The 24,193-nt window shown below is 36.8% G+C and overlaps 2 protein-coding genes across 2 annotated transcripts in view; one reads left to right on the forward strand and one right to left on the reverse strand.

The window, feature by feature from the left end:
- The first annotated feature begins 3,758 nt into the window (after positions 1 to 3,758).
- LOC115455967 (tachykinins) lies at positions 3,759 to 7,396 on the forward strand. The gene is made up of 2 exons (XM_030184807.2): positions 3,759 to 4,496; positions 6,702 to 7,396. Exons 1-2 carry the CDS (start codon positions 3,767 to 3,769, stop codon positions 6,731 to 6,733), a joined length of 762 nt encoding a protein of 253 aa, XP_030040667.1. The 5' UTR covers positions 3,759 to 3,766; the 3' UTR covers positions 6,734 to 7,396.
- A 1,427-nt stretch (positions 7,397 to 8,823) lies between these two features.
- The window catches only part of LOC115455984 (ensconsin), a 96,178-nt gene continuing 80,808 nt past the window's right edge, over positions 8,824 to 24,193 (reverse strand). The window contains 8 exon segments of the mRNA XM_037447444.1: positions 8,824 to 13,756; positions 13,867 to 13,980; positions 14,369 to 14,716; positions 15,130 to 15,339; positions 15,824 to 15,962; positions 16,488 to 16,602; positions 17,100 to 17,277; positions 22,555 to 22,653. Coding sequence (XP_037303341.1) covers positions 13,496 to 13,756; positions 13,867 to 13,980; positions 14,369 to 14,716; positions 15,130 to 15,339; positions 15,824 to 15,962; positions 16,488 to 16,602; positions 17,100 to 17,277; positions 22,555 to 22,653 — 1,464 coding nt within the window. The 3' untranslated portion in view covers positions 8,824 to 13,495.

Here is a 24,193-nt window from a genome sequence, read left to right on the forward strand (position 1 = left end):
TTTACTGCTATAGTGAGAAGAAAGGTATTGTTTGGCATTTTTAGATTTCTGTTTTTTTTAAATGGTAATGCTAAGCTCAGACTACAACACGCATACACACACACAGAGAGAGAGAGAGAGAGAAAAAGAGAGAAAGAGAGAGAGAGAGAGAGAGAGAGCGACACACACACACATTGAGAGACAACTTGTTTCGTCCTAATTGATAATTCAAGGATACATTAGTGTATTATACGAGTCAGTAGCGAAGGGTGACATTTTCCGAAGAGTAATTCAACATTAATTTTGACATCAGATAGCCCACTATGCTATATATATTAATTATTTATTTGATAATAATATAAAATATTTTGATGCTTTGGTTAAGCATATTACGAAAGGGTAGCTATATGGTTTTATGGACCCTTCGCCATTGAGTGTATAAATAATCATATAGGTATACTGAGTGTGCGGTATTAAATGTCGATACCGTTGACCGTAGCTAAGATGCCTTTTTACAATTGTTAACGCTATCGTTATGAGAAATACATGTTTAGCGACGAAAAAAGTAATTAAAAAGTTTTATTAACCAGTAAAACGTGCGGTGGATGTATAGACCCCCAAAGTCCCTAGTTAAATATAAATGTACAAATATGTAGTCGGTATCATAAGCTTTGAGAATATGAACAAGCTATGACACATTACTGGTGGTAGGTAGTATTTGTAAGAGTCCGCCTGGGTAGGTACCACGGCAATGTCTTTTCCTGATATTGAGCAGCAGGGTTTAGTCACTGTTGTGTTCCGGTTTCAAGAACATTGTAGCCAGTGTAACTACTGGAGATAATAAGACTTAACATCTCATGTCTCAGGATGGCGAGCGCTATGGAATACTAAACTTTGTAATTCAATGTGTTGAATAATGTTACTACTGTTTATGGGCGGTCTTATCGCTTACCATCAGGCGAACCGCAATCTTGTCTCGTCATTCAAATTATAAAAAAAATGAAATAGAAAAACATATTTACTTACAATATAAAAAAAAAATTACATTTCGAATGATCGAAAAATGCCTTACATAAAAATATTTTCGCTAACCTGACACACCACAAACACCAAGCCATTACAGACCCAATAGCTCGCAAGAAAACTTGTCTCCACACATCTTTTAAATGGCTTTTAAGCGTTGACAAGGGATGACACAGTCGCTCATTAGGCAATCCTCCGTCCCGCTCCCTCCCAGCCCATACTACACCCATCTCTTTCTTTAAGTGGAAAAACCGTTGTATACTGGTTGTTTAATTATTTTCTAGTGACAGTGGGCTGAGGTCAATGTTGGTTTTCTAACCTTGTTACAATATTCATATGACCCGCGAGGTAAAACATTTGGCCAGGCGTGAGCGCTGAGACGGTTCTGTAGATTTTGATAGGTTTTAAATATATTTTTTTATGTTTAGAAAATGTTTTTGTATGTGATAGTCGGTATTTAACGTAAATATATAAAGACTTAAGATGAAATCACATAAATTTGCTATATTCAAATGTACTTACGTAAACTTTTTCACAAAAGTATGTTCGTAATTTTTGCACGCATGTTGAAATTTGTTTTAACCCGTGCCCAACAGTGGGACAGTATAAAATACAGGGCTGATATTATTATATTAAATAAACACCCTGCCTGAGAAACCCTTCTAGGTGTTGAATCTTAGATATTTTGTTGGAAGCCTTAACAAATAATGCCTTTTCTGCTCTATAAATCCAGGATTACAAACACAATGTAATTTGCCAAATATCACAAACACAAGAGGTTTATTGAAAATAATTTTATACAATGAATAAAAAAATATAGGAAACGAATTATAAATCCAGTGCCATAACAACATACGGAACCCTAAAATGAAAAAGTTGTCACAACTAGCTTAACTTGTTGCATTATATTGTTGGACGGTGATATGAAATTTCCAACTGTATGAAAAATGCTGTTGTGAATACTGCGCAGAATGACAAACTTTAATAAAGCGTTATCAATGTTGTATATATTATGTAGCAATTAATCAACCTGTCAAAATGAAATCGAGTTAACATTTAGAAATATAAACTTACTAACCGCTGTATCAAGTCGTCCGAGTAAGTGGCTCATATAAAATATATATAGGGTAATTTTAACATTGCATTAATTGAGACTACAAACTTATCTTTTTGATAACACTTTACTTACTCGAGCTGTAGTTGTAAAATAAAAAAAAAAAAACAAGTTTCGAACAAAAATAATATTATCAATAAAAAGTGATTTTAATTTTATGCGCCTTAATGTCATCATTACTACTCTAAGGAATTTCGTCATATTAAATTTTAAAGGCCGAAATATCCATGCATATTAATTATTTTTACGTTTTTCTTTCAACTGCGAGAACTAATCACTAACTAGACGTGAATTTAAATTCTTTACTTGTCAATACTTGTTTAGTTACCCAGATTAAAGGTGAAACAAAATGTATGAAAATGGACCTTAAGCTATAACCTTAAACTTGGATTTTTTGTGAAAATATTTGCTGTTCTAGGTCCTGAACCCACTAAGGTGAATAATATTCACACTAATTTTAGAAAAAATATTTTAGATGAATGCGCATACAAAGAAAGACATATAAAACACAAAGCGACCAGATTTTATTTATTTCCCAAATACGTGCGACATAAATATTCGCTAACATAACTATCGTCTCTTTCATAAGGAATTATTGTTATAGCACAATTCAGTGCTGTGTGCGGGTGTGTGGCGTATGTGGAATGAAGATTAGGGGTCAATTTCGTAGTCGTAGCGTTTCTTATGTCCAACCAACTTTGTATACGTACATACCTGAAACAGCAGACGGTAGCACCTATTCACATTACTTCCTAGCAACGACTAATACTTAAACATTGTAGAAAAACCATTAGGCAAAAAGAAACACTGCAACAATACAAGGAAATAACGTGTCGTTATGTATATATTTAGGGAACCGGTGTCAGAAGTAAACACTAAGCGTGATATTGACCGTATCGGCGTCTCTCGGGGATTTTGCACAATTTGCCACGACACCCGACCAGCTGATATTTCGTTTGTCTATTATGTTTGTTTAGCCACTGTCCTGTATTAGGAAATATTCCGTTTATTTGTGTATTAAAAAGTCCTCACGGAATAGTTATGTTGAGTTATGTGCCTGGTTGTTGGTTTGTTTAATTATCTTCTGCTTTTATTATTCAAGATAATACTACGTTAAAGGTTACTTATTGTGTAGTTCTTATTAATGATTATATTTCATACTTTGTGCATTATTCAATATTATCTTATACATATTCTTCTTGTGAGATGTTTTTGTCAAATGTGTAACAAATTAATTAATTACAAATTACTTTTCAGATGCGTATCATCAATGAATTATTATTATTTTTTTAATAAATTTACTAAAAATTTTATTCATATATATATACACTAATTAATTATAACACATGATTCTTGTCAGTAGACACTTAAAGTATTTATTTGAACGAAAAACCGCTTAAGGAAGACCGAAGGAGCCTGAGGACTGCTATAGAATTGCTGGTCTTCTAATTATGTCCTCTAACCATTTCTATTTTATATGACAAAATTAGAAGACCATTAATTTCCACTAGCTCAGTTGAACTGCCCCAATTGTCTTAAAAACTGGCTTACACATATCATTTTTATTTGGAAACCTTTACTAAAGAATATAAATATTTTCATTGAGGAATCAAAAACAATGATGACCTCTTTATTGTTACAGAAGCAACAATGGGCGCGTTTAGAACATGCTTCCTATTCATCAGCTTGCAGCTCGTTTCAATGATAGCGAGCCAGGAGCTATACAAGCGGCTGCCCCAAGGTTTCGTCGGCATGCGCGGTAAAAAATACATCGACGACAGCGCCGAGCAGTTCTACAAACGAAAACCTCAGTTCTTCGTCGGAGTTAAAGGCAAGAAGACCTTCTACGATTTCATGGAGAGCCCTGAGAATTACTTCAAGCGTGCTCCGATGGGATTCATGGGCGTGCGGGGAAAGAAAGAGGCCCTGATCCCAGAAAACAACTACTATCCACAGAATTACGAATACGTATTGAAAAGAGACGGATCTTTGATTGGACAGATAGATTACACATCCAATGAAAATACTAATGACCCTGAGTTCCCGATTCTGAACGAGATATTGAACGAATATCTTCAGAAGCTCGAGCGTCCGGCCGAAGCTGAAGTAAATGACACGAGTGAAGAGACAGAGCGTATCACCAATGAAGTCGACAAGCGTGCTGCAAACATTCACCAATTCTTCGGAGTGCGTGGCAAGAAGTCTATCCAGAATAAGCGGCCTTATGATCTCAGCTTCCGTGGCAAGTTTATCGGAGTGCGAGGCAAGAAAGACTTGAAGAACAGCCCGCAGGAGATCAAGTTCTTGTTGAGCGGACCGTTTCCCAAGAGGAAGGGACAGATGGGCTTCTTCGGCATGCGCGGGAAGAAATGGATCGATGGTGAGATTGGTTTAACTAAATTGACAATTCGATATTTTACATAAATACTAGAATAAGTCCAAAATGATACCAGTGATTTTAGGTCTCAGTTTCATGAAGACTTCAAGGGGTTTTAAATCATTTCATCAATCATTTGGTAATTTTCCAGAAAATTACGTAGCATATAAAATATACCTAATAAAAGTCGCAGGAAGTCATTGGAAGCGGTCCGCTTTAAATAGGTTGATCTGAAAATTTTGGCGAGGGCCATATTTAGCAGTGGACATCCCGCGGCTGGTGACGATGATGATGATGATATATATCAGAATCTGCAATCACAGTTTCATTACTAGAAACAATCTCATACTTTAGATGTAGATTTGTGATCATTCAAGTTGATTCTAGTTTGTTCCCCAAGCTATCCTACACTGAATATATTGTTAGATTATTCAACTACCTACATTTGCATTATAACGTCTATCCTACGTTAATTGCGGGCCGTGTGACACTAGTGGTAACTATAGTCGAATGGGAAAGTTTGTCTGTTTATTAAACGATAGACAATCTCTAGGGTGAAGGGTATTGTATAAATATACACTTACATAAACCTTAAGATATTCTACGAGGTATCAGATGAGATAAACGATATTTAAGGATCAAATCGTTATTTGCTGAGAAAATGGAAAGATCCGTTGAATAGGCATTGTAACCAAAACCAATATCTCTGACAGCCTCGGTGGCGTAATTGTATTATGGTACTACACTGTTGAGGTCTTTGGTTCAATTCGGTTTGAACGAGTGAAATTGGGATTTTCTACTCAATAAGAGCCTAGAGTCTGAAATTTGTGCCAGATCTCGCGATAGGCTCGCTCTCTATCACATTAGGAATACACACGTCGGAAAGTGGATGCACCAGTTGCGCCTCTGCCTACCCCTTGGAGAGTAAAAAGGCGTAAGTGTGTGTTTAGAACAACCAATACATTACCTATATTATTCAATATATAAAATATTTTATGGGCGATTTAAATAATCTATCTCATAACATAACTATATTACTGATACAAATAAACCAATAAAAATAGCTCATCTCCAAGCATGTCCAACACACTTTATTCTGATTGGTTCATTTTGACATGCAAACGAGGGTAACAATTATGATCGTTAATTTTTGTTATCGGCTATAACTTACAATATATTTGATAGTAATTTTTTATTGTTGTTCAAACCAAAATACAACAGTGTTTGTATGGTGTTTGGCAGTAAACTATGCTCGTAGCGAGTAGAGCTTTTGACAGACGTATAAGCGATAGCTACGACTTTTTAAGCTTTAATTTGGAACACCTATTATTAAAAAAAATAACTGTGTTCAAGAAATGTACACTTTTAAAGTAACCAATGAATGAATAAAGAAGTAAAATTAAACTCATTAAATAATGTAAAGGCGGTTAATTGATAATTATAAATTTTTAGATGAGACCCTTGTAATAACTTACGGGATTCTTCATCACTTTGTTACACGAAGTATTACTTTCCTGGCAGAAAAGATTATCTTTTTTCTTAAGGACTTTAATATTTTCTAATAATATAAACAGAAAATCGAAATCGAAAAAACTGATATTTATATGCTATTCTTAGATGTAGATAAAGTATATTAGTGATGAGAAGCCGATATATTCTGCCTGGCTTAATAATGCGCCCCCTCAAATTTTTCCACGATAAACAGAAATTTAGCAAAATATACATAGGTTTTATGTTTGTTTTAATATTTAGTTCGGATGTTTGTTAAAACATCCAGAACTAGATGAAAAATACAAATAGCCCTAGGCCTACACTAGAGTTTATTATAAACTATACGTAATGGTTCCGTGTGTTTGTCCCCAATGTATGATATCTCGCGAGACCCAGGGTATAAACAAAAACTGGCGCGAGACCCCACGCGAGCAAAATAAACACGCGACTGCGAGATCCCGGGTGGAGCAAAACAACATTCCTGATTTTAACAGTTTCGTTCGTAAAAAACTTAGAGAGGGCTCCAAGGCACTACGCGAGGCCCCTGGCCCTTATCCGCATTGACCATCACTGCTCCTACTAATTATAGCTTCGGGGCATTTCGTAGGCTAACCAGAATAACCGGGACTGTCTTTCTAAACCGGTACACCGAGGTAGATGGTAACTCTAGCCTACATTGTATACATAATTAATGTTTGTTTGTTTGTTTGTTTCCAGAGTCCAGCCCTGAAGTAGAGACGCCGAACTAAGTCTCGAGTCATGTATTTAACACCTGAGTCCTGACTAATGAAAGACTTCACTTCGACTTTGACATATCCTTAATGTAAGAATTTCTTGCCAATTAATATTTAAGGCTCATTTTAGCGTTATTTTCACCTCGGTACTAAGAGTTTCTAGTCAATAAATATATAAATGAAATGTTTGTTAGTCTTTTCCTTATTATTCAAATATTGAGGTTATATTGTGTAATGAAATCAATGTCTTTGCCTAAAATCTGTTATGATTTATCAAATACAATTGTTCCTGTAATATTTATATGGTAATCAGTAAATAGAAGTTACCATTGTATTATCTTCAGTAATATTTTATGAGCAATTTGAAATGTAGCTTGGTCAATTTATTTTGTATCTGTCAATGAAACAGAATGTAGAGATAGGTTTAAAAATTAATATCAAGTTTCTAAAAGCTTGCATTTGTTATGGCGTATAAATGTTAAATATTAGATTTAATGATTCAATTATGTATATTGTAGATGTATAATAAATAATTATTCTAAACCTATATATTCAGGTTTTATTTGGCAACATTAAGAATAATAAATGTAAAATTTTGTTTCTCTGTTAAAACATTTTGTTAAGGCTGGCAAAATGTAACATTGTATCTTACAGTAAATAAAGCAGTTACAAATTGTATTGTGATGTTTGTTTTTTTGAACTTGCAACAAACGACACTTTAGTCCTTAATTATATCGATGGTTGAAAGGCTAATTTATAAGCGACATTTTTTTGCGACACTATCATACATATTTAAAATCAGCATTTTTTTCTATTTATTTTCAACATAGTTAAAATTTTTCGAAAAACATGTCGAAGTGAATTAGTCTTTTAACCGTCGAAATAATTTCGCCCTCTTCAAATTTTGTCATACCCGGCAGGAACCGTGATTATGTCACGTGTATTAAAATGTAACTTCTTTTATATTGATTGTGGAGTGCAATAAACTTTGAATTTGATACGTAGTTAACCTTTAACCACTCTCGTTTTTGCTCGGGCTAAACTTTTTCTCCCGTATAGGGATCAGTCAATTTTCGGAATTATTATAGTTATGTTAAGGCGCTCGCAGTAAAACGGCGAGCTAACTGCTATTTTTAGAAGCTATTTATTAGAAATTTATAGTACACTAGCTTTTGCTCACGGATGTCCCCACGTAAATGTTTTTTCGAGATAAAACTACCGCTTTATGTCTCCTCGGAACAAAAAGTACCACAATGCACTTAGGAGTAAAATAGCTTATTATTAGTGATTTTTCAAAATCAGTTTAGTTGTTCCTGAGATTAATGCTTACATACAAACTCTTCAAGCTTTTATATATTAGTAGAGATATAGAAAACAAAACACCATATTTCTACAATATATTATTATGTTTATATTGGTTGTTTAATTTTATAATATGGGTATTGTTTTATTAATTGCATAGTGAATATGCTAATAAAATTGTTGATTCCGACCATCTGCTTCAAAAGTACATATCAATTTAATTTGCAACAACACTATTAGACAAATTAATAACCAACATTAGGGTAACTTAAAATTATCAAAAATACCTTAAGTTTATGTTTGAAGAAATTATTGGTATATTTGCACTTTCCCGCTCGTAACTCCTGCTCTGTAAATGTGTAAAAAAATGCTCAAAGCCGTTTGCTTTGGGAGGAGGGCATTAAAACAAAACTTGGGGTTAAAATTCATTAATAAAGCGATGTCTTTTATCAAGCTCTTGGTTATCAAGGAGTTCGTTTTGTCGATATTATGATCCTAAAGGCTGCAAAAATAGATAAGTAAATGCATAACTTTACAAATCTGTCCACGCCAAGGTTAAATAAATAAAATAAAACAAAAAAAAATTGCAGACGAAATTATTGGTAAGAACACAGCAGTATAGGCGTAATTAAGTTTTGAATTTGTTCAGCTAGATATGTGGGGGATTGTACCTACAAGTAATAGGAGCAAGGGATATATTGTTATAAATCTCTAGACTCTCATGTATGATTACAAAAATTCTTGAGTTAAAATAAGGTGATATATGAGAAATAACTTTGTCAGGATAAAAATAAAACACACAAAACGTGAAATTCATATATTTTTTTATTAAAACTTCTCCTTATAAATCCATCGATCGCTAACATAATAATAGAACGTACATAGAAGCCATGTCTCAATGTGATATACATAAATACATTACATACAATTTGTTTATGGATTATGCCAGCTAACAACCGTACTGATGTGTGGCCTGATGACTCGTACACACGCACACACACACACGCTAGATGCGCAGGCGCACTCTTCGACAGGCCGCCGTCTTTCATTATAACTTGCAAGTTTATTTGCAAAAAATTTATTGATATTTTAATAACTGTAATATGAAACAAAGATAGTATATTTGATAAATGTCCTACAATTATTTCAATTATAATTAAATTAAACTTGTCATTGAAAAAAAAGTTCCTAATTTTTTACAATAAATATAGCAACGCAATTGGCGGCCCGTCACAATAGTGTTGTAATAAATACTACAGTTGTACCAAATTCATTCACTCATCGCACGTCGTACAGTCGATAATAGTCGCGGTTCCATATATTTTAAATTGATTAATATTTATGCTGCTAAAAAGGCAAACAATGGAATTTCATCGCTATTACTGCTGTTGAAAAGGTTATTATCGACTGACGGCGCAACATCCAACATTAAATAATGTCATAAGAAAAAAAATAGGGCCGTTTCGTATAGTCAACTACATGATTCATTTTTCGAATGGTGAAAAATGGTGTATTAGCAAAGAAAATAAAAACATAAAAAATCGTAAATTGTTACCTACAAGCAAAAATCGTTAGACATAAGGTTTGCAGCGTCCACGATCGCTGGTGGCTGTCATATTTGACATCTGTCAAATTTGACATCAACCAGCGATCATCATCGCCGCTCGCCAAACTTTGAACAAGTTAAATCATTTTTTTTAAGTAGTGTTGTTAGCCTCCTTTGACTCTGGACTCATGACTCACTAGAAAAATAATGTCCTTGGCTTTATGTGACGTAATTTCATTCGTCTAATATTGTATGATTTTGTGCCAATAATAAAGGCACAACGTTGCACAGTTTGTATAAATTATCATATTCAACTTGTTCAAAATTTAACGCAATTGAAAAAACTACTATTTATAATGTGAAGTATATGGAATATACAATAAGGAACCGAGGTTCCCACGATGTGTTCACAAGCAGTAAACGTTCGCTTATCACCACGATAATTAGTTACAACAACTAAAAATTGGTTAAAGATTAAACATAGAAAAAAATCCACAATTATGGAATCAAAAAACGTATGCGGCATTACCTTCGCCTCACAGTTCTGCATACGGAAGATACGAAAAAAAACAAAATATAATATGGAGTTATATTAAAGTGAATATGATAATTAATAAAATTATTTTTTTCAACGCTATCTACTTATTACAATTACATTATACAAAAAAAAATTGTTTATGCATGTCGTTAAATAAATTATTCTCGTTTATTATTTGTTTAAGCATAGCATTATGTTTTTATACATCGCACCACAGACAATGCATCAAAATATAGAGCGTGAATACTCTTTGTTCTCTCTAGTTTGTCTATGGTACGATATTTAAAAGTAATCGAATAAGTTCTACATTGCGAACTGGATGTTCTAAGCGCAGGGCAGTTTGGCCCCACAAAAGCGACTATATCAGATAATATTATTCCCCTTGTGGCTAACTATTATAATTAAATCTGCTCACAATATAAAGGAAACTCATCTATTCGTTTATCACTATTTCATTCTCATTTCGTTTCGACATTTTTCACTTGGATCTGTATTCCGTGACGTCACAGCATGGTGAATCAACCATTGCTTAGTATTCCTCAGTATATTAAAGTTTCGATATATCGGTAATCGAGACAAAATATTATAATTAGCAACAATTCTCATATAAATTGCATGTCACGGTGTATTTTCGTACTTGAAGTAAGACATTACAGACCCTTACATTTGCTGTATTTCAAACAAACCCTTTTTCGGTATTTGGATCTTACATTTCATTTAATTTTCACTGTTATTTACAAAGAAACGCCCTTTTTGACATTCCCAAAGAGACGATTGTAAAAAAACACTTTTATCACGAACAGCCATAACTAGGCATAACTATTATGTTAAATTGCACACTTTAAAATAGCAAACTATTTTTTCCCTAGACAGGTTCGAAAAGAAAAATTATGTTCAATCGCAATGAAGACGTAATATTCCGTCGTACACAATCCGAATCTGCGCAATTTCAGCCGTAAATTATCCGTTATTTTAATAACAACACAATAAATTATAATTTACATTACATTAATGTACACACTGCGTAACTTCAACGCAGCAACAAATCGTAGATCGTGTGGAATCGACGCCATTGTTTTTAGTTAGCTAAAGTATACCTTATTTTTTCCTTGAAATTATCGAACACTTAATTCAATAATGGAAGAGATGAACGATCAAGAATGATAGATTATCGTCTGAAGACGTAACGTATTTTGATGGTTCTATGTCCCGATGATTATTTATGGGTATTTTTAAATGAATTATTTTTGACAACTACCCTCTTTTCATGATATCCTAGTACCCTTTTGCAAGAATATTTTATTATTGTATTTAACAATGGCGTGATTTCACAACGATCATGGCCAACTCTCACAACCGAACCGCACTGCTCTTACAAACTAAATGAATTAACCGTATTTCATGATGTTTCAACACTTTTCTAATGATCGTAGGCTCAATTAATCTTCTTTAAACTTTAGTGCCACATCCATGCAGAGTTAGGACCGAAGATTCTGCTGAAATCGCAGTTGTTATGACATATGTATTTACCGAAACAGAAGCATAGATTTTGTCAGCAACGACCATATTTATTCACCATTTCGCCTCTCGACTCGGCACGAATGTACAGCCAAAGCTTTTAGCGAGGGTTTAGATTAACAATTGACTTGCAAAGTCGACTTCCAGGAGCAATTTTATCGTGTATAAAACGAAGATAAGTTGGCTTCTGCAAATTTAGACTTGCGGCTAGGAAGTTTTCACGACTTGCGAGAACTCGTGTTTGGAAGTTTTGGGAAATATATTCCTGCAAGAACTTGCTAGTCTAAACCTTGCATTATAGTTGAAAACGTGTTACACCTTTCAACTATAAATAATGATGCCCACACATTACCCGCTGAAGTCTTTGGGCAATTTACCCACGACATCCAAACACAACTATAAATGGATTACTGATTCATCCCGTAATGGAAACTCGCATCGTTTTACAGCCGATTTACCTTTCGCACACGTGTTATTGCACAAATGCATCGTGGGCGAAAGCATATTCTACTATCCAAATGACAAGACGATTCAGTGTGCTTAGAATATCTCAAAAAAACAACACACGACTCCGTGTCGTTTTAATGTGATTGGTTGATAGACTAGCACGTAACTGACGCGTTGGACTCTCGACCAATCACAAACATTAAAATTAAACATCGACTTACGATCGCTTTTTTGAGTCATTCTAAGAGGGCTGAAACGACTTCGCGTCGGAGTTTAAAAAGCATCACCATCGTAAATCAAAGATTTGAATATACGCCTGGATACGCTCATAACACGTGTACAAAGGCCCATAGACTACAGACTATCATGTGTTAACGTATATTTACGTTCAAATATGATCATCATACATCTGTAACTCAATGCGTACACTCGCTTATACAGTGTAGAACAATTTGATGATAAATGCATTAAATTAATCTTATTTAACCCGCTCGGACCCGTCTATGCCGTAGACATTCCGAACCATAGAGTACTCGCGGAAACATTTTCAATGCATGTATACTGGCTGATTGTCGATGGCCGCCATTTTGAATTTAACGTTCCGTTTCGTGTGATTTGTGTTTAACGCGTGATTTTGCGTGATTTGTTCAAAGCAGTGTAGTATATACAATATTTGGATGTTTCTCACTTCAAAAATCAAAGTGCGTGTAATGCTTTTAATACATTTTGATGGTACTAATTGTCTCGTTTCAAATTTCATAGGCCCTATCTAGGTTTTGATTGCCAAATTTATATAAAAAGATTTTTGCTTTAGCTTCCTAAATTAAAAACTACATTTGCTGTTATGCATACAAAAGCTAACACCTAACAATCTATTGATAGTTAATTTTTAACAGAAAAAAAATCTAATGAAATAGCACAAAAAGCAAAAATACAAAAATAATTTATAAAGGCACCATTTTTAAATATACATTTGCTAGTGCAATACTGAAGGACTATAGGGTTAGATTTTTTTTTTATATTTTTGTCTATGAATTTATTTGTACTGCGCTCAAGCTCTATGGTTTTTGGTCTCATGACCCTGTGCCTAAATTGTGGCCTTACTCCCGTTTTTATTGAAGATACGCCTTAGTTGGCATTACGTTGCAATTATAAATATTTGGAATAAGTAGAAAGTTTATTGGAAAAATAATTAGGAAGTGTTCAATTGAAATCATAAATGTAGCACAGTACATTGGAAACATCAAGTCGCCCAAAGAGATATCAAGTAACATCAAGTTGATTGAAATTTAAACCTTATTTACATGAAGTGCATTCAAGCGCAAGAAATACGGAACCGCATCGCAAACCGCGTCCAACATTGGACCAAACGTTCGACCAACGCAGCCAATATATACGCAATGAAAAACCGACTGCACGCGCAGATTTATATAGCATTCTGCAGCGTTAGCGGATGGGAATGCGTGCCGTGGCCGTTGTGCGTTGTGAAGTCGTCGTCGAGTAGTTTCACGTCCGCCATTTTGGTTTGGCTCTCGTTGGCGGCGCGCTCCGTTTGCAGGAAGTTGGCGGAGATGTGTCCAATGTTGGTTGGGTGCGCGTTTCCGTTGTTGGTTGTTGGTGGTGCGCTGGCCGGCGCGTTGTCGATCGTTTTTGTCGTCACCTGCTGTTCGTGTGTGTTGTCCTCAGTCTGTAAATGTAAACCACTCTAATGCTACATTGCTGAGTTAAGCTAGGGAAGTAAAATTCCTTTTTATATCGTTAATTTATTTAAGAGACTAAAAGTTAATTGTTACTCACGTTATTTTGTTCGGACAGGCCTAGTAGGTCGGCGGTGAGGTTGCCGTTGTTCGGCGTCGGGTTCAAAACTGTTGAACTCGTTACAGACTCTTGCGCCACTTGCGTTACTTCCACCTGAAGAGACATTACAACAAAAATTAGACCTAATCTAATAGGCAATATGTGTCAAGATATTTTTTTTATGGGCATAGTAATGTGACTTCACATCACCTGATGGTAAGTGGAGGGTTGTCCAGACAACTTTGACTAACGAGAGATGATTATCCTTCGTCATTCGACACAATTACGCCGGTCTATATCAAACAAGATACAACCAAAGTGATTCCGGAACGCGGCATATTTACTTGAGGCACTATGCCGGGTGTTACCACCTTATGTATGGTAATCGCTATCTGGTCGAATTCGCATCCGCCGCAAAATATATAACGGGACTTTCATCCCGAAAATATATATTTTTACTCAGACGGTGCCGCGGACAAAAGCTAGTAACAATATAAACTACCTGACTAGTGTTGAATCCCAACAGATCCCCAGTGGCGATGTTGCCGTTGTCCTGCGCGGCTGATTCCTGGACGGCTGGCACTGGCGCTGACTCCTGGACGGACTCTACTGCAGGAACTGTTTCCGTTGGGACGGTAGTCGCTTCAGGAACTACGGGCGCGGGCTCGGAGACCGCGGGAGTGGGTTCTGGAGCTGGCGCAGCTACTGGCGCGGGAACTGAAGGAGTAGCTTCAGAAGCTGCTGCGGGGGCGGGGGTGGTGGCGGGGGCCTCCTGCGCGGGGGGAGGGGCCGCGGCAGGGGCGGGAGCGGGGGCGGCCGGCTTGTCTTGCTGCTTCTGTTCTTCTGCTTGCTGGAAATGGGAATAATACAATGGTGTTATAAATATTCAACCAAGAATCGACACGATGGTTATCTGTCTAAATTGCTAAAATGTAAACAAATTAGTGGGCCAGGCAAAGGGCTTTCCACGTCCCACGTAAACCGCATTTTAGGTTGATCGGATTATAAAAAGACGATAAATCAACTACAGTATTTATTTATAACATGTAATAGATAAATACAATCCAACAATAATTCAGTTGTAGCAGCGTAAACACGACTGACTGTCGAGTCAATCGTCCGGCCTTTTATATTGAATCAACTAGTATTATCATGCAACTTATAACTACCCGACGGATTGTAATGTTACAGGATGCAAAATCTCATAGGTTCCTTAATCAGTACCACACACAAAATTTCAATCCTACACTGTTTATCCCATACCTTCCTAAGCCTAGTCCGCGCCATGATCGCCTCGACGCGTTGTTTCCGCAGCAGGCGTTCCTTCTCCTCCTTCTCGGCCTCCTCCCTGCGAAGCTTCTCCGCCTCCTCCGCGGCCTTACGCTTCTCCTCCTCCTCGCGCAGCCTCGCTTGCTTCTCCGCTTCTTCGCGCAGTTTACGCTCCGCTTCTTCGCGCTCGAGTTGTTGTTGTGCCTGGAAAGAAGAAGGTCTCCATGAAGCCTGTTACTGATGAAATCTTTAAATGTAAAATTATCATCATCTGCTGTGATTACTTTACGGCTTGTCGTGTGTAATGAAATTAATAAAAATAAGAACATAGATCCAGCACCATGCAAGTGATACCGTCAACAAAAACAATAATACCAGAGCGATTCAGTCGGAAGACCGTATCGTTAACAATTTTAGATAATTTTAAAGGTTGCGGATTCTGATTATTCTTTCTGCTAAAGCTGTAATATCAAATGACTGTACACACATTTATGGAATTATATAAGCGTGTGTCAAACGCGCAAGCGATGAAGATTTATTTATATTCATATAGACGCAATACGATTTGACGATGCATCTTTTACTTTCAACATAGTAGTGACACTGATAGTACGGTTTTTTTTTGTAATAGGCATATGGCGTGTTCTCTCTCGATGGTCTAAGCTAACAGTAAGCGTGTGGAATGTACCTCAATGGCTTTTCTGAGCTTTTCCTCGTCCATGCGTCGCTGCAACTGTGCCAGCTCACGCGCCTCCTCCTCTTCGCGCCGCTGTCTCTCCTCCTCCAGCCGCTGTCTCTCCGCTTCCTCTTCCGCTTCGCGCTGCAGTCTGCTCATAACAGTAAGTAAAAATTTCAGTGGTTCGAAAGTATAAATACTACCTACTTGCCAGCCTGAGCTGGCTATTTTGATTTATACCTTGTTATTTTTTATAAGTTTTATCCCTAATTTAAAAATGTCCATAGTTATATAGGTAATTTTAATTGTTATCTAGAAATAATAGTTAGTATTCCTATACATTGTTTTGACGTATCATAAGTGCAACTTTGTACGCCTACGTGATAAATAAAGTATTTGAATTTAATATTTAATAACATTTATATGAGCGATCATAGCTTAGTTATATGCCGAGACATCAAGAGACATCGAGGTAAAGTGTATTCATTGTTAATTTCCGTTCATTTAACAATGAAAGAAAACATTGTGTGGAAAATTGAGAAGAATTTATAGGGTATACGAAGAGCATTTGCTTGTATGTCTGTGGAGTCGCACTATGCCCGTATGGTGGATTTAGTCTCAGGACTTAATCCACCACGCGGGTGTCAGCAAGGGTCAGCCCGTGTGAGTGGTGTACCTCTGCCGCTCGAGCTCGGCCTGGCGCTCGAGCTCCTCGCGCGCGCGGCGGCGACGCTCGGCCAGCGCGGCCTTGGCCTGCTCCTCCGTCGTGATGCGCCGCGCTGACATCGACGCTGCAACACACACAACGTTATCAATATTATCTACTTTACATTTTTATTTAATATATTAACGTCATCAAAACATGACAAGGACTATAAAAATTAATTCATCTATTAAAATAAGTAATACATCATATTTTTAAAACAAGTTTAGCCAGGGTAGGGGCACTTTTTAGAATTTGAGAAAAACATAACAATAATGATAGGTAGCGGCAATTGGCACACAAATCACAGCCAAAGCTATGACTGGCATTATTGCCAAAAACCATAGAAGCCACTAGTTGGTTTGGCTATGACTGGCATTGCCAAGGACCATAAACGGCAACAGACGGTAACCATCAACAGATCTGCTTTCTCATCTATCGACTGACAGACGTATTGTATAAACTCAATTAATATTCAATCCGATCCCAAGAATAAACTAATCAAAACGTGTCGTTTGTTAGCGTATTCGAGCCATATTCGCAATGAATTGTAAAAGGTATCAGAATCCTTTAAAACTCCCTCACCAGTCATTTCATTGTCATCAGTCTTCTCCTGCGAGGGCTCCTTTTCTTCCCTCTTCTCTTCCTTCACCTCCTTCTTCTCGACAGGCTTCTGTACTTCTACCTTCTGTTCGATCACCTTCTCCACTTGTTCGACTTTCGTTTCATCTTTCATTTCCACCGACTCATTGTTCTCGATTGTCTGTAGGAAAGAGTTTAGCTACAATATTAATTTATATGATTGCACGATGGAGTTTCAGGACATACCAATCACAATTTTTACAAAAATATTAAACAAAGCACACAATTGGAAAGCCCCAGGAACTGACCACATACACAATTACTGGTACAAAAAGTTTACCGCCTCACACCCTCTTCTATACAATCATATAAATAATTTTGTGAAAACGCCAACCTCAATGCCCACGTATTTCACCCAAGGTATTACATACATGCTGCCCAAAGATAATAATGATCACCAAAATCCTTCAAAATACAGGCCTATTACATGTTTGCAGACAATATATAAAATACTTACTGGGTGTCTCTCAGAGCTTTTATATGACCACATTATAACAAATAACATATTAGCAGAAGAACAAAAGGGTTGTCGCAAAAATAGCCAAGGATGCAAGGAACAATTAATAATAGACTCAGTCGCCATGAAACATGCCTTTACTAACAAAATAGATATCACACCATGTACATTGATTACCGCAAGGCCTTCGATTCAGTTCCTCACAGTTGGCTTTTATTTGTCCTAACACACTATAAAATACATCCATCCATTGCTACTTTTCTCAACCATACTATGCAGCTCTGGAACACTAAATTAAAAATAAATGGAAGCTCAAATATTCAAACTGAAACTATCCCTATTCGCCGTGGTATATTCCAAGGAGACGCCCTCAGCCCTCTTTGGTTTTGCCTAGCTCTAAACCCTCTTTCTCTAATGTTAAACTCTACACAGTACGGACTCCCATTGAAAGCAGGACAACAACAGCAAAACTAACACACCTCATGTATATGGATGACATAAAACTCTACAGCCAGACCAAGGAATCCTTACACCAACTAGCAGATATCACACAAACCTTCTCTCGGGACATTCAAATGGAATTTGGTATAGATAAGTGCAAGACTTTCTCTATAGAAAATGGCACGATTCAAAAAATAGTTTTATTCTGTCAACGGGATGCAGTATAGATGCCTTAGCAGATAACGAGCTATATAAGTATTTAGGCTTTCAACAGGCACTTGAAATAAACCAGAAACTAACAAAAACAGAACTTATAAAAAAATATAAACATAGATTAAACATAATCCTCCGATCCCGATTAAACTCTAGAAATTTAATTAAAGCTATTAACACTTTCGCCATACCCATTTTATCTTACTCTTTTGGGATCATCCATTGGACACAAACCGACCTAAAAAAACTCCAAACTACTATTAATAACAAAATGACAGCCCACAGGAAACACCACCCTAAAACTTGTACACAAAGATTGACGCTGCCCAGAAAAGCAGGAGGGAGAGGATTCATTGATATCACTAACCTACATAATAAACTAATCTCATCACTAAGGAAATACTTTCACACACGTTCTGAACACTCCGAATTGCACAAATTAACATCACTCACAGATAAACGGTTTACTCCTTTAAACCTACACAATCGAAACATACAACGTAATGAACGCACTAAGGATCCCAAAACTAAAATCGAGGAATGGAAACAGAAGAGCCTTCATGGGAGACACTGGCACGACCTACAGCAGCCACATGTCGACAAATCAGCGTCGAACGCATGGCTGCAGAGAGGCGAGCTATTTCCAGAAACTGAAGGCTTTATGTTAGCCATCCAAGATCAGGTGATAGAAACCCGGAACTATCAAAAGCATATCATGCGCTTACCTAACCTGCCCACCGATATATGCCGTAGATGTTATAGCAGCTCTGAAACCATTCAGCACATAACTGGAGCCTGCCGATCCATAGCACAAACTGACTACAAACACCGTCATGACCAGGTCGCAGCTATAGTACACCAACATTTAGCCCACAGATATAAATTCATTACAGAAAAATGCCATATTATAAGTACACACCCACTAATGTCCTGGAAAACACAGAAGTTAAAATTTATTGGGACCGCACAATCATCACCGACAAAACAATCCACTTCAACAGGCCTGACATAACAATTTTCCATAAACCCAGTAAAACTGTTTATCTCGTAGATATAGCAATTTGTAACACCCACAACATCGTAACTACACACAATGAAAAATAGCAAAATATACGGACCTAGCAATAGAACTCAAGACACAATGGAACGCAACTACAGTTAAAACTTTACCCATAGTAATTTCTTCCACCGGCGTCATACCTAAGTCACTCCATGCTAGTCTCTGCACCCTCAATATTCACAAATTTATCTTCATCCTTCTACAGAAAGCCGTAATTCTAAATACATGCCGCATAGTCAGAAAATTTCTATCTCTTTCGTAATTATTTTCATATGCACTTGGCTTAGGCCCGTGCTAACCGTACCTCCGGATAGGAGAGATTTAAAAAATAAAAATAAATAATAATAATAATAAAGCTTTATTTATTCCATACTTAGTTCAATAAACATGCAATAGGTGACTTATTTCTTTTAAAATTAATTTAATTAAAGTTAATTTTTAAGTTATGGACCCCCTTCGGGTAAAAGCCTCCTCCAAGGAACTCCACTTATCTCTATCCTTCGCGACGCTTAACGCTACATTATGTACCATATAGGACAGACTCAAGGTCTATATGGTGTAGGTTTCTTAGTCAAGAAGAAGCATAAAGAAAACATAATAAAATTTACAGGCATATCCGAGAGAGTCTGCATACTGGAAATAGAGTTAGAAAACAAACATTTTGCCATCATACAAGCATATGCGCCAACCGAAAGGTCTTCCCAGGAAAATATAGACAACTTCTACGCAGATCTAACAAAAGCTCATGACTCTATATCCACCAACAATATAATCATCATGGGAGATTTCAATGCACAGATAGGAACACCCAAAACCCACGAACACGTAGTTGCTGGAAAACATGGCTATGGAAATAGAAGTCCAAGAGGAGACAGACTTATTCGGTACGCATATGAGTATAACCTAAAAATAGTGAATACCATGTTCTCTTTGAGAGATGCGAACAGATGGACTTGGATATCTCCAGATAAGAACACTCGAAACGAAATTGATTACATTTTAACCACAAAACCTCACTTATTCTCTAAATATGAAGTAATTAACAATTTCTCCTTTGGTTCTGATCACAGATTACTAAGAGCGACAATTAACTTTAAATCGACAAAAACAAGCAGACGAAACTTTACAAACACACCAAAAACTCTTAAAACATTAGAGGAGCAAATACTATACATCGACAAATTAAAAAACTACATTCCAGATCTTATTTCTACCCAGGAAAATTATACTGCTGATGAATACCACACCAACATTACACAAGCAATATGCAGAAGTTTGCAAAATTCTGGCAGAAAGGAGAAGAAAAAAATCTTATCAGAAAAAGCTCTGGAGCTCATAAAACATAGAACCATACTTCAAAATAAACTTAATCTAACAAAAAGCGAAAAAGAAGAGCTGAAAACACTATACAAGCTAACAAACAAAGAAATAAGAAGATGCTATGATATTCATAGAATGAATACTATACAGACACACTTAGAGAACTCTAGGTCTACAAAGAAAGCGCATAGAGAACTGGATAAAACAAAGAAGTGGATTCCAACACTCTGTTCTGGCTTTACAAAGGTTAAATCTCGCAAGGAAATTATAAATATTGCTACAGATTTTTATGCAGACCTTTTTAGCCAACCAAACTCAACACAAAAAACACATACTGCACATCCTCATAACATCATTCTCCCTGTGCATAACTTTACAGAGCTTGAAATAATGAAACAAATAATGAAACTTAAGTCAGATAAAAGCCCAGGACCCGACGGATTAACAAATGAATGTATCAAACTCGCAAGATTTCTCCTACTGACACCGATCACGATACTTTTGAACAAAGTGCTAGAAGAAGAAGTCGTACCACACACATGGACAGAGTCTGAAATAATTTTACTATACAAAAAAGGCGACCCCGCTGATATAACGAACTACCGCCCAATTAGCCTCATGTCTTCGTTGTACAAGTTGTTTTCTTCATGTCTACTCGATAGGCTATCCCCTGCAATCGACGAGCACCAACCGATCGAACAGGCTGGATTCAGGAGCGGATTTAGCACTGTAGACCATATCCAAGTAGTTGATCAGGTGTTAGAGAAATATTTTGAATTCCGCCGTCCATTATATATAGCTTTTATTGACTATAAAAAAGCTTTTGACTCCATTACTCACGAAAGCATATGGGAATCATTAATCGAGTTAAAAATACACGTAAAATATATAAATATTCTGAAAAACATCTACGCCAATTGTACAGGTAGAGTCAAGTTGGACAGATCTGGAACAAAATTAATATATGCAGAGGCGTGAGACAAGGCGACCCCGTCTCTCCCAAACTGTTTATAGCAGTGCTCCAGCATGTAATGAAGAACCTACCATGGTCGAAGCAGGGAATTTATATGAACGGAAAATACCTAAGCCACCTACGGTTTGCAGATGACATTATTTTGTTTTCGGAATGCCCACATAACTTAAATAGCATGATAAATGACCTGAATACAGCTAGTATAAATGTAGGACTGGAAATGAATTTAAATAAAACGAAGGTCATGTCCAACAACCACGAGATACCAATATTGGTGGAAGGCACGCCTCTAGAGTTTGTGAAGGAGTACATATACCTGGGGAAAAGGATATCGTTTGGCAAAGACAGAGGCGCGGAAGAAGTGAACAGAAGAGTAGCAACCACCTGGAAAAATTTCTGGGCCCATAAAGAAGTACTCAAATCGAATCTCCCACTGTCGACAAAGAAAATAGTCATGGATACAAACATACTCCCCTGTCTCACATATGGGTGCCAAACTTGGACATTCGACGCCACAACAAGGAAAAAAATCCAGACAACCCAAAGGAAAATGGAGAGAAGCTGCTTAGGCATAAAATTAAGAGATAGGGTAAAGTGTACCGACATCCGTAACATGACGGCGATAACTGATGCCTTGACTTTCTCGTTGAAAAGAAAATGGCAGTGGGCAGGCCATGTGGCCAGATATAAAGACGACAGGTGGACCTTACGTTCGCTAATGTGGAACGGTCCACGAGGTAAGAGAGCGAAAGGCCGACCGTGCGCCAGGTGGTCTGACGAGATCGTAGAGACGGCAGGCCGAGATTGGAAAAATATATAGCGGGACTTTTATCCCGGAAAACTCCTTTAAGCGGGCGAAACCGTGAGCAAAAGCTAATTTTCTAATAATCTGCAATTTTTTTGTCATTATAGTATTAGTGAGCTGTAATAGAACCTGTTCCGTGTCGAGTTCCCGCTCGGTGACCTGCAGCGCCTGCAGCTTCTGCGTCACCTCCGCCGCGCTCACCTGGCTCTGCTCCGACACCACCGACGACTGCACACACATACACAAACACATCTTGTCAGATCACTTTCAACTCTAACGTATATTGGGCAGAATACAAATTTGGAAAGCAATTGAAAAAAATAGTCATTCAATTTACGATTGGGGTAAACGTGTATATTTTTACCCCAATGTAATCAATAATACTATTTTCACTACAGTTTGTTTAATAATAATTAATTAATTTCAGGATATAGCAGATATTCCTTCTTACTTCATAAGCCTGTGGACTAATTATTGCACTACTTAGTAAGTCACAATTTTTAATTATTGTTTTAGAATTGATGATAATATTAAAACAAAATATACTTAGTCTGGCCATAAATACTGTTACACTTAATTATAAAAAAATATTACATTTGAATTTCGAATCTGTCATTTTTATACGATTGTTCATTGTGTTTTCTCATTTTGGCGCCAATACATTGTAAAATATTTTGCGATATTAAAATGGTGTGGGGTGATAAAGAGAACCGAATCGCTGTGATAGCATTACACAAAGTAGGTATGGAGCCAAATGCAATTTTTAAAACTCTCCATACACTTGGTATTAGTAAAATGTTTGTGTACCGGGCTATTAATAGGTACAATGAGACCTCCTCTGTTTGTGACAGAAAAGATCTGGCCGTCCACGTAGTGTTCGTACGAAAAAGGTGGTCAAAGCAGTAAGGAAAGAATTCGAAGAAATCCTGTCCGAAAGCAAAAGATTTTATCTCGGGAAATGAAGATAGCACCTAGAACCATGTCGCGTATTTTAAAAGATGACTTAGGACTTGCAGCCTATAAGAGACGCACTGGCCATTTCTTAACTGATAATTTAAAGAAGAATAGGGTGGTAAAATCGAAACAACTACTGAAGCGGTACGCAAAGGGAGGTCACAGAAAAATTTTGTTTACGGATGAGAAAATTTTTACAATTGAGCAACATTTTAACAAACAAAATGACCGTATTTATGCTCAAAGCTCTAAGGAAGCTTCCCAATTAGTCGACAGAGTGCAACGTGGACATTATCCGACTTCAGTGATGGTTTGGTGGGGTGTTAGCTATGAAGGAGTGACTGAGCCATATTTTTGTGAAAAAGGTATCAAAACATCGGCACAAGTGTATCAAGATACCATTCTTGAGAAGGTAGTTAAGCCCCTTAACATCACCATGTTCAATAACCAAGTATGGTCCTTCCAGCAAGACTCGGCGCCGGGTCATAAAGCTCGGTCCACGCAGTCTTGGTTGGAATCGAACGTTTCGGACTTCATCAGAGCTGAAGACTGGCCGTCGTCTAGTCCCGATCTTAATCCGCTGGATTATGATTTGTGGTCAGTTTTAGAGAGTACAGCTTGCTCTAAACGCCATGATAATTTGAGTCCCTAAAACAATCTATACGATTGGCAGTGAAGAATTTTCCCATGGAAAGAGTGCGTGCTTCTATTGATAACTGGCCTCATCGTTTAAAGGACTGTATTGCAGCCAATGGAGACCACTTCGAATAAGCTTTTTATATTTTTAATTGTTTTATATTTATGTATTAAACTG

Source organism: Manduca sexta, chromosome 6 (assembly GCF_014839805.1).
Source record: "Manduca sexta isolate Smith_Timp_Sample1 chromosome 6, JHU_Msex_v1.0, whole genome shotgun sequence".
Taxonomy (NCBI): Eukaryota; Metazoa; Arthropoda; class Insecta; order Lepidoptera; family Sphingidae; genus Manduca; species Manduca sexta.

Excerpts from the sequence above, each read along its gene's own strand:
- LOC115455967 (XM_030184807.2), top strand. The coding sequence starts at position 3,767 with ATGGGCGCGTTTAGAACATGCTTCCTATTCATCAGCTTGCAGCTCGTT. Across the intron at positions 4,497-6,701 it reads CGGGAAGAAATGGATCGATG|AGTCCAGCCCTGAAGTAGAG; the intron begins GTGAGATTGGTT and ends GTTTGTTTCCAG.